The sequence below is a fragment of the Prosopis cineraria genome, unplaced genomic scaffold, assembly GCF_029017545.1.
Source record: "Prosopis cineraria cultivar Desert tree isolate PC_DT_omini unplaced genomic scaffold, ASM2901754v1 PC1140, whole genome shotgun sequence".
NCBI lineage: Eukaryota > Viridiplantae > Streptophyta > Magnoliopsida > Fabales > Fabaceae > Prosopis > Prosopis cineraria.
Window position 1 is genome coordinate 1 of NW_026556465.1, and position 15,196 is coordinate 15,196.

The 15,196-nt window shown below is 34.2% G+C and overlaps 2 protein-coding genes and 1 pseudogene across 2 annotated transcripts; all 3 read right to left on the reverse strand.

Moving 5' to 3' along the window:
• Window positions 1-936: 936 nt before the first annotated feature.
• Window positions 937-4,980, reverse strand: LOC129299377 (shewanella-like protein phosphatase 1; annotated as a pseudogene).
• Window positions 4,981-7,997: 3,017 nt separating this feature from the next.
• On the reverse strand, window positions 7,998-10,620 carry LOC129299376 (UDP-glycosyltransferase 87A1-like). The gene is made up of 2 exons (XM_054937849.1): window positions 9,995-10,620; window positions 7,998-8,999 (listed from the first exon to the last, which is right to left on the reverse strand). Exons 1-2 carry the CDS (start codon window positions 10,476-10,478, stop codon window positions 8,101-8,103), a joined length of 1,383 nt encoding a protein of 460 aa, XP_054793824.1. The 5' UTR covers window positions 10,479-10,620; the 3' UTR covers window positions 7,998-8,100.
• A 2,222-nt stretch (window positions 10,621-12,842) lies between these two features.
• LOC129299378 (UDP-glycosyltransferase 87A1-like) lies at window positions 12,843-14,600 on the reverse strand. The gene is made up of 2 exons (XM_054937850.1): window positions 13,944-14,600; window positions 12,843-13,830 (listed from the first exon to the last, which is right to left on the reverse strand). Exons 1-2 carry the CDS (start codon window positions 14,428-14,430, stop codon window positions 12,950-12,952), a joined length of 1,368 nt encoding a protein of 455 aa, XP_054793825.1. The 5' UTR covers window positions 14,431-14,600; the 3' UTR covers window positions 12,843-12,949.
• Window positions 14,601-15,196: the final 596 nt, after the last annotated feature.

The window sequence follows — 15,196 nt, forward strand, 5'->3', positions numbered from 1 at the left end:
GGTATTTCTCAGGCTATGACACGATACACTCACTGTCCCCCCCCCCAAAAAAAAAAAAAAAAAACACACACACTGTAGATCAACCGTAATTATGATAAACCATAATTTCCTTAAGTTGTGGCAAGTGATTTCTGAGTACAAAATACTAAAATTCGTCCAGAAAATTGGGGATAAATATGAATAGAGAATAGAGATCAATGATTTAAACCTTATGATTTTTTTTAAAAAGGTCTGTAAAATTTATATCAAAAAAGACCGAAAACACTGGAGAATAGTACGCGCAAAAACCCTTTGAATTGCCAAGTTGGTGAACTGTGCCAGTCTTTACGAGTTCTAGCTCTAGGGAAGCAAGAAATGAGTGTGCTCAGCAAATCAAACAGCTGATAAATTTACCACTGTTGGAACTACCAGGAGACCAGCACTTCCCGCAGATACACGGTAAGAAATAAAGAATCAAGATGCATGGAAGAGCAATGACAATCATTCATTATCATCATGACCGTTGTTGCATTATCAAATTGAAATGCCTCGCATTATAATGCTCCACCAAGTTGCATCGGCATGAGGATTAGATTAGTATTAGTGTGACCCAACATGAAGACTGGGATTACGTTGTCCTTACAGGGAGTGGGGAGGAACCTCGAGAATCCGACCACTATGACATTGGATTTCCACCAATGCAGAACACAGCCCATCCATAGAACACTAAAAAAACTTTTATGGAGTGGCAAAAAAATGTTCAAGTCACTTCATAAATTCTTTCTGTTCCTTTCCAAGTATTACTGACTGAAAATGATGCCGTGCTTCACAGATCACTCTGCTTTAGAAATTTCAACTTTTGCAAACAAGAAGAGAAGATATTGTAGCAAACATTACTTCCATATTTCCAATTTGATACTATGACAGAAACAAGCAAAGGCAAACTGCTTGCAAATTTGTCCTACCTGGTCGACAATCATTTGTCTCTAAATTATTCAAGAACCTGAAGTTCGCTGTATGTATCCCTTTTGCTCCTAATAACTCTTGCTTTATTGTCTCTAATTTCCAGAACCTGGGAAAAACAAATTCATATATGAATCCCATGAACTATTACATTAATTCAAATGAGAACTGCTTGAAAGAGGCCCAAACAGGTATTATTATGGCTCGAAAGCAAGTGACATAATTGACCAAATTTAGACGGTCCCCGTGCATCAAAGGGAGTCACTTCCCATAAGAGATCAATGCTTTCCTATCATGAAATGGGCATGGTTGCATTTATCAAATATAATATTTAGTAAATAACAATAAGGTGCTTAACATCATTTAGTCACCCATTTGAATGCTTTTAGTGGCTCATAAAGAAGAAACATCGCTCTATGCACTGGCCCACGGCTTATTTATACCTCTGGTCTCGAATTAAGAACTCCACTAGACATTCCAACATCCACACGCCATATGCTACAATTGTATTTACTGCAGAAAGAAAAAGACTTGAGTTCAGCTGCATTAAAATATTCCGAAGTGCAATACTTAGACAGCTATTAAGTTACATATCAAATCTGATACCAAATTATTACTCCACCCCAAAGATCTCCACTACTTGAAATTATTTTGAGCAAGGTTAAGAATTATATTGTTTCCTCACCAATTTACACCCATAGTTTGAGGAGTATGCCCAACAACCATGGCCTTAGCATCAAATGCTTGTAGTGTCTCTTCGAGAATCGAATATACCTGAAAATCACCATGTTCAGCGTCAAATTCTGGAGAGATATTTCTGAGTCATTAGAACCCAATGAGTTTCATGACTCCTCTGGGCCCCTTAGAAGCATACATTGGAGGAGACAATGGAATGTAGGTCCATCATTTGAACGTGCAACTTAAACAAATAAATATGCGAGACATTCACTGCAAAATGGAACCAAAAGCAGTAGAGAAAGAATAAGGATCTTTGCACTGATCATGGCATTTGAGCTTGAGGGGTGGAAACGATGCATGTTTCTACTAATCCCACTACCTTATCAGATCTTCATATTTATTTGCTGCAAATTAAAACTACCACATTTGTGTACTTGCCTGTTTAGTCTTAAAGTCCACCAAGTCTGATGGATCTCTTGAATATAAACGATTCCAAACAACACTGTCATAGCCTCTAGTGGCTATGAAAGGGACTTTGGGACTGTCATCACTCTCACTCAGACCTTTCATCCAGTCAGATACTTCTTTATTCATCCTCTCCACGCCATATTCAACTACAGGCAAGAGACAGGAGAAGAAAATCACAAAGACAAATTATCAAGCATTTCAAATTCAAACAAGAGTGATTTTGCATACTCGAAACAGGATTAGCAGCCATGACATAACAGTTGGCAGTACAGACTCAAGATCAGGATAAGATAAATTAGAACGTCAGAAGAATTTTTACCATGGTGAGGAAGAAGCCCGCCATGACAGAAAACCCAGTCATTGACCTTGAGTACAACAGGATGCCTTGCTAACTCATGTGCCAATGAACCGCCAGGCCTAAAAAGGATTGATCTGGCAATGACTCCTTTTTGCCTCTGTCCTAATTGTTGGAAAACATTATCAGAAAACAACAAAATATCACATTTGAAGCAATATCGTAATGCTCCACTTCCAAATAGTACCAAATGTCACTTTAAGAAGTAACATATGATGTCTAAATGGTACTAGAAGATATTCTTAAAGTTCACTAACTTTTCCATCCATATGCCTTTATTCAGGAGTACAATTTTAATGAGTTCAAATTGAATTAGTCCTTTGAAGAGTGTTCTGATGATCTGGTTTAGTACAAGTTATCTGTATGGAAAACGAATTCAACATGTGATTTATGTGAAATTCAAATTCTCTTTCTTCTGTGGGAATGGTGTGAGGCTAAGTCCTTCCAATTTGAATTTATCAAAAACTGAATGCAAGATAGAGAATTATAATACCTTCACTAAATTCCAGGGACCCCAATAATTCCTTGAAATCCTCTGATCTTCTTTCCATCTTTCAGCGACATCTATCCAGCCAGCAATGTCTCTTCCCAGTCATCATCTGAATCATGCATGTACTCCAGAAAATCATTGCACTCATCAAATCCCCCAGATTCAACATATCTGAAATCCCCTTCCACATTCATAGTCTCATGGTTTCCATTTACCTAAATGAACATTAATCAATGGAAAATCGCTTAAACAAAGATATGCAACAGAAAAGAAAAAAGATCAAAATTCTTAAATTTTTTAAATACCTAGTATGCACGTTTCAATGAATCCGAAATACAATAATAACAAAGTAGGAAAACATGCTGTATAGGGTATGGAATTGTTATCTTGCTCATCTCCTAAGTATTTTTATTTTTTTCATGGCACAAACCTGAAACACAGCTCCACCTTTAGCTTTCGCTTGTTTGTCCAATGATCGCAGCAAAGATAAGATGGCAATTTCATCCTCACCTCGGTCTAGTACATCTCCAAGCTGAACCAACACCTAGTACAGAGAAAAATAAATTGTCACCTGTTAAACTATGCTAACCATAGTGCTAATCTATTTTTAGTTTTTCCTTAAGCATAGAGAAGCAAGAACAATAAAGTTCCCCAGTTTCTGTACTATCATATGTACATGGTTCACAACACTATTAAGTTGACTTGGCCTTTGGTGGCCAAAAAAAAGTAATTTTCCATTTTCCAACAATTTTGTTAAAATACAATATCATTGCTTATTCTAACCAAGATTCCAGGTATGCATTTTGAAAAATAAAGGAAGCATACAGTTTCTCCACCAGTCCAGAGGTCTTGACCGTCAGAGCTTAATACACCAGCCATCTCAAGCGCAAATCTAGTTTGCCTAAGATCTCCATGTAGATCTCCGACTATCAAAGAAAACAAACCTCAATGAGACATATTAAACACAAATGAAATGTTATCAAGATCAAAACTAGGTCAAATTATCAGAAAAGGACGTGCTTGAAGACCATCATCCTAGCAGTGACCATCACATGAAGATGGAAAACCTTACTAAAATGTCAAAATCTAAGTCAACCAATTATCAATCAAATAATTAAATAGTTACAAATTTTGGGTACAATAATCAGCTCACACTTCTAAGGCTACAGAGAGAGGTGCTTGAGACAACATGAAGAAGATTCTGTGAACAAAGAAGTCAGAGCTAGGACAGATCCACACATTAACGTTTAAGGCGCCAAGGAAACATCAGTAAATCAGTTCTGCTTTTGTCAGAGTTTTAATATAGGTGAATCTATCAAAATGAAGTTTAATGCCAGTTGGTCATATTCCATCACAGGGCAAAATGTGCTAAAATCGGGCCACGCATATTACTATTCTTACTTAAAAGCATAATAAGACCTCTGGCACTGACTATGAGAAGCGAAAATAGAAAGGGATAATGCTCAATGAGGCTTTCACGATGTAACTTACAAAAGTACCAGATTCACACAATGCACACCAAGACTGAACAGTCAGGGAGATAGTGACCCCCTACTCAACGAAAGACAAATCCATATACTGATACACACATTTGCACAAACCCAGCTGGAATGGGAAACTGGACAATAAATCATGACTGAGACCCACATGGAAGACCGCAGAAAGGACATAATGTAACAAAGAAACCAGATGAAATAGACAAAAGAACACGACTTCGGAATTGCTAACCATATTGGTTATTGATCACAAAACAAAGTAGCAGAAACAAGAAAACTCAGAACGAACCAGCCACAATTCGGCGACCAGGAGCAGAGACAAAAGTCGGGGGATTCCCGTAGACAACTATGGGTTTCAAAGCCCCCGCTGGGTATAGTTGTTACCATCAAGAAGTAAAGAAGAGGAAGAAGCTTCAGTGAGTTTACGAGGATGAGGTGGGGGGACTGGTACGGAGTTTAGACAGAAGGAAGCCATGGGAGAGGCTTGGTTCCATTATTTCGAAGGCATGGAGAAAAAGGAGAGACCTTTTAGATGGCAAACAAAGTCCGTAAAATCGAAACTACTCCTCAGCCAAGCATTTGGTATCTTTTGTTTGCTAATGTCGCGATGCCATGTATCGTCATTCGTCTAAAGGCCTTCAATTTTTTTTTATTAATTATGAAATTTAACTCTTCCTTATTTGATATGATAAAAGAGTTTTTAATAAAATTAAAATTAAAATTAAAATAGAATTAAGTTATAAATATATATTTAGTATGAAGATGAAATCTGAATATAATATTAATAAATACATGCATTTAAAATAGATAAAGATCAAAATGCTCTTAAAAAAATAAAAAACTCAGCCATCATAATGGAGTGTGTATGTGGGATACGTATGACAATTTTATGGAATTACTGCAATTCCATCATGATAGAGATGGAATTAAATTCTGAGTATTTTAGCAGAATTGAAATCCATAAAAAATTCAATTTATACATATCAAACCATTAAAAGTATGATTTCAATTCTAATTTCATTTTTCTTAGACTCAATTTTAATGTACCAAACATGACCTTAAAATTTTTAGTGGTTCAACAATGGTCATATGTCCGAAATTCTTACTGTAATGTTTAAACAAAATACTCCTTTTTTTTTTTCAAATCATAAACTTTAGGTTCGTTTGCTTACTAAAAAAATTGGAATAAAATGAATTAAAAAAATAAGATAATCAAGTGAAAGCATTCATAAAAAAACTAATTTAATTCATGAAATTTAAAAATCATAATTCATTATATTTTTAGAGAATGTAATAATTTTTAAATTTATAATATATATTAATAAATTTTATTAAATTTATTGAAAAATAATTTAATTTATTTTTATTTTTTTAAATTTATTTCTTTCTAATGACCAAACGGACTTTAATAGTGTTGTCATTTGTGAAGGTGTTTTTTAGAAAAATATATGTTGCATCATGTAAAAAACTTTGAAATATGTTGTTGCACCCCTGAGTAAATTGGCTCTAAATTTCAGTCCCCTGTCCCCACCAGCCCACCCCATCATGTATATTTACTATTTTTTTATTTAAAAATATAAAATATTTTTTAATAAATTGTTTTTAATATTTTAAATTATTATATTTTTTTCAAAAGTTACCCTATTAAATATTTATTTTATATCTATTTTAGAGTGAACACTTTATAATAGAATAAATATAAAAAAATAATATTAACTTAAAAATATTTAATTAATTCGATAGTAAGATTTAATAAATTTTTAAAGGGAGGAAATATTTTATGGATCCGACAGTGTCGTCCATGCTGGCTGGTTGTGCAGGTATGGTTCCATGAGACACAGTTGATTGGTTAGCAATGGGTAAGCCACAATATATAGACAGTCACATAGATATGATTTTCATGAAATTCCTCATTCCTGGCATCTAATCATCTACAAGTGCAAACTTTTGCCCATCTCCTCACCCAAAAGTTAATTAAAAAAAAAAACAAAGCAAATTGTATCCTAAGGTTTAAAAAAATTAATAACAAGTTTTATTAGAAAAAAATAATTTATATTCTCATTTTAATAATAATTCATTTTTTTGTTCATCTTTGTTTGTGAATAATTGTCTTTACAAATTTTTGGATGTGATTCTCTCAATAAAAGACTAATTTAATGATTAAAACATTTTTAAAAAAATATTTGTTAATATTTTAAATTATTTATAAAACAGTCTATAAAAAGATAAAGTTATACTCCCTCCGTTTAAAAATATAAGACATTTTTAATTGAATCTCATCTCAAATAAAGTAGTTATTTACTTTTCAATAATTCTATTTTTTTCATATTTGTCCCCATTAAATACCTTACAATAAATATAAAATCATTATCAATATATGTACTTTAAAAAAAAAGAAATGATTACACTTCAAAAGACTAAAAATACCTTATATTTTTAAATATATAACTCTTTAAAAAATATATTAAATTTTTGAAAGGACAGAGCATGTTACTCCATTGGCGCAGGTTTATAATTCTTGCGTATAATTTATTTTATTTTTATTAGACTGCAAAACAATGGATCAACTAGATTTTAACAGAAACAAGAGATAATTTATGGGTTTCACCAGCATTCATTCAATCTGTTAAGCAAAAACAATTTTCGCTCATAAAAAGAAAGCAGCAGAAAGAATAACATAAATCGTAGGAGAACAGAATACTAGGAACATAAATTAATCGATTTTATTAAAAATAGTGGTAAACTTTATTTGGTGAATAAATAGTAGTAAACTTTAAACAGTATTAAAGCTTGTTCAGTGCACGTGAAACACAAAATTACTCCTCAGGGACTTGGATTTAGTGCTCATCAAAGGATAAACATCATAATACTTATCACTTTTGATAAAATTTGAATTGTCTACTTAAATTAAGACGGTCCAGATCCAAAATTTTTATTTAATTTATTTTTTATTTATTAAATTTTATCAAAATTTTTAATAAAGCTGTAACCACTAATTTTGGATCGTATAGATTTAATCTAAAATAGTTTAACAATATTTAAAAAATTTATATTTTTTATAAATTAATTATCATGATGTGACAGTTCAACTTTAATATTAGAATTTTTTTAAAATTTAAATTTTTATTTTCATAAATAAAATATTGAATGTTAAGATAATTTTTTAATTGATACTTTCTAAAAAACATTTTTTAAAAAAAATTACAAGTCAAAAATTTTAAACTTGAATCATTCAGTATAAATTTAAATAATTAATTTATAAAAAATTAATATTAAATTTAAACCATCTAAATTAAATATAAACCGTTCAGCTTAATAATGAACAATCACAAAGCAAGTTTATTAAATTTTTTATAATTTTTATATATTTTTATTTTGATAAATTTAAAATAAAAAAAATAAAAGCTTTAAATATGTAATGCAAATTTAATTTAGAAGTTTCAAACCTAAATCTTATTACATGTGTTCATAGTACCCATCCCCTTGAAGAGCACTAAAACTCGATTAGCTCTTCTCCCTTGACGAGTAAATCTCCTTGAGTAATAATAAGGACGCGTGGATCCTCGGCTTCAAAACGATGGCATAACTAATTGACTGATTAATGATACAAATTTTCAGATCATTAATATTCAACGAATTCCTAAGAACTACTCATTGTTGTTGGGGTGCCTTCATGGCTTACCACACTGTAACAAATCCCTTAGAAATGCATTGACATTAGTTTCTAACGATCCACCGTCTGCAATTGCAAGCCGACATATCTGCTGAACTTGTCTGGCTCTCTGCCTCAATTCTCTTCCTTCATCACTACTCAAATCCATAAACGTCTTCAAAATCCCTGCAACTTCATCTCTAGTCACCAAGACGCCTTCTTTAACCCCTTTCTTCACTCTCCACCCTGTCTTCCAGTCCTCCACAATGAGCTTACAGTTCATGGGCTGATCCATAATCAACGGGAAAGCAAGAAAAGGAACGCCAGCGAAGGCACCTTCTCTTGTAGAATTCCACCCACAGTGACTCCAGAACCCTCCTATGGCAGGATGTGACAGTACCCTCAACTGGTCACACCATGAACATACCAGACCCATATTCCCGCAAGTCTCTTTCAGCTTCAAATTCTCTCCGCGTGCTATCCAGAGGAATCGAACCTCGCTTGCTTGCAAACCAGCCACGATTTCTTCAAGCTGAGCAGTTGAAGCAGAGAGAAAACTTCCCTGAGAGACGTACAGAACAGAACCAGAGGGTTGGGTGTCCAGCCACTTCATGTAGCTGGGGTCATTTTGGTCAGTGATGCATGAAGAGGGATTGTGCTTAAGAGAAAGATGAGGTATGGCAGGGCCAATGGTATAAATGGGAATGGGGAAATCAGCTTTCAGGGCATGGATGGCCTGAGATTCAAGCTCGAGAATGGACGGGAATAGCAGATACTGTGCTTTGAGCACCCATTGAAAGGCTTTTGCGATCCAGTGCAGAAGTTTCCGGCTTTGCCAGCTCCCATCGTTCAGTGGGAAATCCGCCAAACGTGTTGGGGGAAGCCCAGGGATGTAATCCACGCGCTCATCACCATTTTCTGTTTTTTTTTTTAATGAAAATAAAGCTCTATTAGAAACAAAGGAAACTGTACAAAATACAAAAACCAAAAAAGAACTCCACCTTTCACCATCTAACCTCCCTTAATTGAGTGGGTTAAAAGTAAAAGGTGCCAAAAGAATTACAGTTATGCAAACAATTTCTAATAATATCAAGACCAAAAAACTAAAATCATTACAAGAGAAATTAAAAGAAACACTCCAATCTCTGAGAATAAGCTGCCTGATGTCCAAAATAAGCTCTTGCAGTGGGTGATCGCAGCGGGATTCCCTAGTAATAAGATTGTAACTATCAACACATGGAATATCTACCTCAATTTTTCTATACCCTCATTCTAGCACCTTTGAAGTCCTTCACGAACAGAACATCACCATTTTCTGTTTAAAGCATGGCAAATATTGAATCAATCTTCTCCAAGTGTGGACACCTCAAGGAAAGTGACTTGGTCATTTTATGTCATGGTTCTGTTTGCCAGTTGCTGAGTCTGATCACTTGATCAGCAAAGTAGTTTATTTCGAATCAAAATTGTTTATTTAACTATCATGTCAATAGTTGTTGAACGTGGCATGAGTGAACTCAGTGATATCAATTTCATCGATATCAATTTACCATACCAGCCATCATTCCAAGTTCCATGTAACATGTCTGGTTTATTAAAATACTTAAAATGTGAGAATCCAAGGGAGTCAAACCAATGTAAATTGCAGGCAAAAAAAAACAAATAAAAATTTTGAACAGGCCGTCTAATAGAAAGCCAGGGATACTTGAACAATAACATGAGTGACGAACACGCGAGATTTTTCTTCTTCTGTTTTTTTTTATTTGACATTGTGGAAGAAATATAAATTTGACCTTAAAAAAATGGTCTGATTTTTCACGTAGACAAGCTTTTTTCTTTCAATCGTTTCTGGCCTAACCATCTTTGACCAGATGAGGTGTATGTGAGGTCAAATGGAAATGGAATAGAATTCTCACCCGACAAATTGGCAGGGTAATGTCCGTTTTGCTCGAAAAGACGGTAATGGTAGAGCACCGAGAAAAACGACGCCGACATGGGGAAAAACGAGGCTACAGGAATATTCCTGCGGTTGCCGACTCCGACTACCCAGAACAAGTAGGTGTCATATATGATGAACGTCGGCGGCGGGTGGAGCCGATCCAGTAGTTGTTCAAACGGAGCCTCCATCCTGGTCATGACGGCATCGAGAAAGCCGACCATGTCGTTTCCGCGACCCCGCTCGGAGGGGATGACATTGGGTATGGTTTTGAGCCGGATGTTGACCGGCTTCGGATCGGACCCTATGAAGCCGTGCCATTCTTGGGTGATGACACAGGTGAAGAGGATGTTGGAGTTCTTGGACAAGAGGAGGTTACAGAGGTGCATCAAGGGGTTGATGTGGCCTCGGCCTGGGTAGGGCACGACCACCACGTGGCCGTCCATCGGCGGGGAAGGATCCATTGAAAGATCCGAATGAAGGAAGGAAGCTGGGAGCGTGGAAATGGAGCAAGTGAAGTAGCGGTGGGCGGGGAGGGAGGAAGGCCAGGCCTAAACGTCTACCTCCCAGAGAAGGATCCCATTTGTGGGGAACAGTGATAATAATTAATGATTTTGAGATCCTTTGTTTTTTTTTGGAACAAAACGTTCTTTTGAGATACTGGAAGCCCGTTTTCATAAAAGGTTTCTTCAATTTTTTAAAGCTGGTTTAAGTTTCTCGCGAATATAAAATGTACTGTTGCTTTAGGTTTCTCCTTAAGTGTTGGGCAGGTCAATTCACATCCAATGTAGTTTGATTAAATACTCCGTTGATGTTATTTATATAACACTTTTAAAAAGTAATTTTTAATTTAAAAAATAAGTTTTTTAAATGTATTATTATTTAAAATTAAAAATAAAAATAAAAATAAAAATATACATTATTTTTATGATATTCAGATAAAAAATAATTTTTCTTAAAATTAGTGAAACAATTAAAAACGCTCTACAATAAAGACAAGTTTTGTCAGTCAATATTGATATAATAAAAGTGAAAATTAAAGGGTACAATAATAACAAGAACTAGATCCTGCTATCTAATAGAAAGGATAATTCCTCAATGCTTAGTGCCTGTTTTGCTTAGCTGTGGATGCCTATATAATCTCATTTAATCTCATGTAAGTGATTATAAAGCTCATTTGTATTGTTTGAATAATTTTTTTTAAATCCTATTTAATCGCGGCTTGAATTCTTTATTGTATATTGAGTAGAAATTACAAAGAAGTGCTTAGTGTCCGTTTGAATTTTAATTAGATAAAATAAATTATAAAAATAATTAATTAAGTAGTAAATTTTAATCATAATTAATTATATTATAATGCAATATGTTTGAATACTATTTTTTTAAAATTAAATTTAACATAATTAAAGATATTTGAATAATTTAATCAAAATAAATTTTAACTATATAAATTACTATATAATTTAATTTTTAAATATCAAATATTAATTTTTTGAGAATATAAAATTTAAATTTTATTAAGAAAATAAAGAGAAGGAAAGAGAGTTTTATTTTACTTTCATTAAATTATGTGTGTTTTTTATAATTTTTTTATTCTTTCTTTGTAATTATTTTCAAGCTTCTTGGTAAGCTTTTTCGCGAACCCTCCAATTCTCAGCTTTGCAAAAAAATTAATTTTTCTAAAGAATAAAATTAATTTTTTAAAAAAGTTTCCGTTTAGATAATTTTATATAAAATTAATTTTTTTAAAAAAAAATTGATTAATGAGCTATCCAACACACGCTTATGCGTTCAAAAAAGCATGGTTAGATTTTTATTAAGTTATATTTGATAATAATTATTATATAAAGTTAAATAATTTTATAAAAATCATATTTTTTGGATAATTATATACCCAAACATGATTTTGATAAATAAAATTCAAACAGAATTAACATTTTCATAATTAATTTTTTTAAAAAAATCCAAACAACAATTATGATTTATCAATATGACTTTTAATTAATATTATTTTTAAAAATTATAATTATTTATAATCTTATTTGTTCAATCTATAATATAATTTGTTCAACTGCAATCAAATCGAGCATTAAAGAGCATTGTCCATATTTTAATAACCAGCCCAATTCCATTGAATTTGGCAAACACAAAATGGTGTTTTTGAAGTTTGCCAGTTGGGCTGTGGCGCAGTGGTAGCCATCATCAATGTTGGCGGCCGTAAGAGCAAGAAAGGTACGTACGCCAACGGAAACACAATCACATCCTTCGAATCTTTCAATCTCATTGCTCGAACACGTCAGTCTCATCATCAATACCGGCGTGCCACGCCATGTTCCTTTACTCTGACCTTTATCATGCAAGGTCGGTGGGGTGTCCTCTAGCGCCATTCATCTCCAGCCACATAATATTTACCCTCTTCTTAAATTATAAAATATTTTAAAATAAAAAATATTTATAATAAATTAATAAATACTTTTATACCCTATAATAAATATAAAATTATTTATTAATAAAAATAGTTTTTAACAAAAAAAATAATTATATTTTAAAAAAATTAATAATATTTTATATTTTTTAATATTTAACTTTAAAAAAATTATTATAAATTTTTTAATTAAGCTATCATTTATGATAACTCTTAATAAAAAATAATATTATAAAATAAATATTATTTAAAAAAAATATTTTGAAAAACCGGCACCAGGCCCAGAGACTGGCCTGACATGCCTAGACGACCGGTTTTCGACAAGAGCCTGCTGCTTCAGTCAATGGATCGTACACATTTCTTTATCTGGAATTATGATTTGGAGCAGTCTAAAAACCTAAAAATTAGTTTTAAAAAATAAAAAAACCTTTAAAATTTATTTTATTTTTTATTTTTTTCATATTCCATGTGCTCTGGGCGCGCCATACACGGTCACACCCAAATAAAAAATCACTTGGCAGTATTCGTAATGTCCCTGACAAAAGCATTGAAATCATTTTGACCAGAGCCACCATCTGCAATTGCACGACGAAACGTGTGCTGAAGCTCTTTGGCTCTTTTCCTCATCTCTCTCCCTTCATAACTTTCCATATCGATAAACTTTTTCAGAAGCCCCGCAACTTCATCTTTTTTCACCACTCTGTTTGCTTGGACGTCGTCCTTCACCCTCCACCCAACCTTCCACCACTCCACTATCATCGCACTGTCTAAGCCCTGGTCCATCATGATTGGCAATGTCAAGATCCCTTCTTTTATTGAATTCCACCCACAATGCGTCCAAAAGCCTCCTATTGCAGGATGTCTTAACACTTTCAACTGCTCACACCATTCCACAACCAACCCCTTCTCACCGCAAATCTCCTTCAACCTAGAAGCCTCCCTTCGTGCTATCCAGAGAAATCGAACCCCGCATTCACGCAAACCAGAAGCAATCTCGTCGACTTGACCCTTTGCAACTGAGAAATGGCTCCCTTGTGAGATGTACAGAACAGAATTTTTGGGTTGGTTGTCTAGCCACTGTAAGTAGCTATGGCTAGCCGTGGTGGTGTCGATGTTCAATTTGGTTTTTTCTCCGGCATCGAAACAAGGTATGGTAGGGCCGATGGTGTAAATGGGCAAAGATAAGTCTGCTTTCAAGACATCGATAGCTTGTGGCTCGAGTTCATACACTGAAGCAAATAAGAGATACTGTGCTTTCGGAGTCCATGTAATGCCTTCCCTTGCTAGTTCCATAAGTCGCCGGGTACGCAGGCTTTCATCGTTGAGAGGAAAATCTGCCAGACGAGATGGTGGAATTCCGGGAATATAATCCACTCGTTTGTCACCATTTTCTGTTCCAAAACAGTTCAAGACAAGCGGATAGATTTTTGAAATTTAGTTTCCTTAACAAAATGATCGTGTGCTCATCAGCTAAGGGGGCAGAAAAAAGATAAATTGTCCTCGCCAGAAAAATTTACGGGGTAATGAGAATTTTGCTCCAGGAGATGGTGGTGGTGGAGCACTGAGAAAATCGACGCCGACATGGTCCAAAACAATGCCAGAGTGACATTCCTTCTATTTCCGACGCCAACTACCCAGAACAAGAGAGAATCGTGCACGATGATCGTGGGCGGCGGCTCTAGCCGATCCAGAAGCTGCTCAAAGGGAGCTTCCATGTTGGTCATAATAGCTTCCATGAAGGTGACTTGGTCGGCTCCGCGAACCAGCTCCGACGGAATTACGTTAGATATGGTGGTGAAGCGTAGATTAGCTGGTGCAGGATTATCGGAGCCGATGAAATGGAGCCATTCTTCGGTGAGGACGAAGGTGACAAGAATATGAGTGTTATTAATGACCAGCAATTTGCAGAAGTTGAGCAAAGAGTTGATGTGGCCCCGAGCCGGATAGGGCATGGCCAGCAAATGACAGGCAACAATTGGTGTAACTTCCATTGAGATTTCTTGTCCACTGGATCTAAAGCTGAGCTAGACTTTAGATGCTTTAAAATGGGAAAATAACACTGCCCCTGTAAGTGAAGCTCGAAACGATCGAGCCGTTCCGGTCCTTATTAATAGTTAACATGTCGATTTTCGAGTCAGCTTCTTTCATTGTCATTGTTCTTCTCCCAAAACATCACTTCCCGGTTTGGTAAAAAATATCATTTCCCGGTGGAAATATGATGTCCAGCCTGATTAGAGTTTTCAAGTTTTGGTTGAAAGTCGTACCACATGGTTGAGTGTTGACTGAATTTTTTTATTGTATGAAAGAATTTTTTTAAATAGAGTTTTCTGCGAATTTCTAATTTTGTTGTTCAAGACATTATTTTTATATAAGCACTTGCAAGTTGCGAAATAATGTTCTGTCTTCAGGAGAAGTTAACTCTTTTAAATAAATATCTATAAATTAATTTTTTAAATTATGTGCATGTACGTTGCAAATCCAAGACGAATAGATTATACGGTACACTTCTCATTTGAGTGAGAACTGCATGGTCAATAACTGTTTATGCCGCAACTCCTAATTCAGTTAATTTCAATCATCCGATCATTTATTTGTTAAAGGTTCAAGAAAAAAATTCTAATACATTTAATTATTTATTTTGTAGTCATACCCGCCTTTCAACTATATAACATCATATAACGATAAAATTCTAAATTGACGAGTTGAGTATACACAATAAGAACTTCAAATATATTTAACTTTTCTGCTTTCTCATTG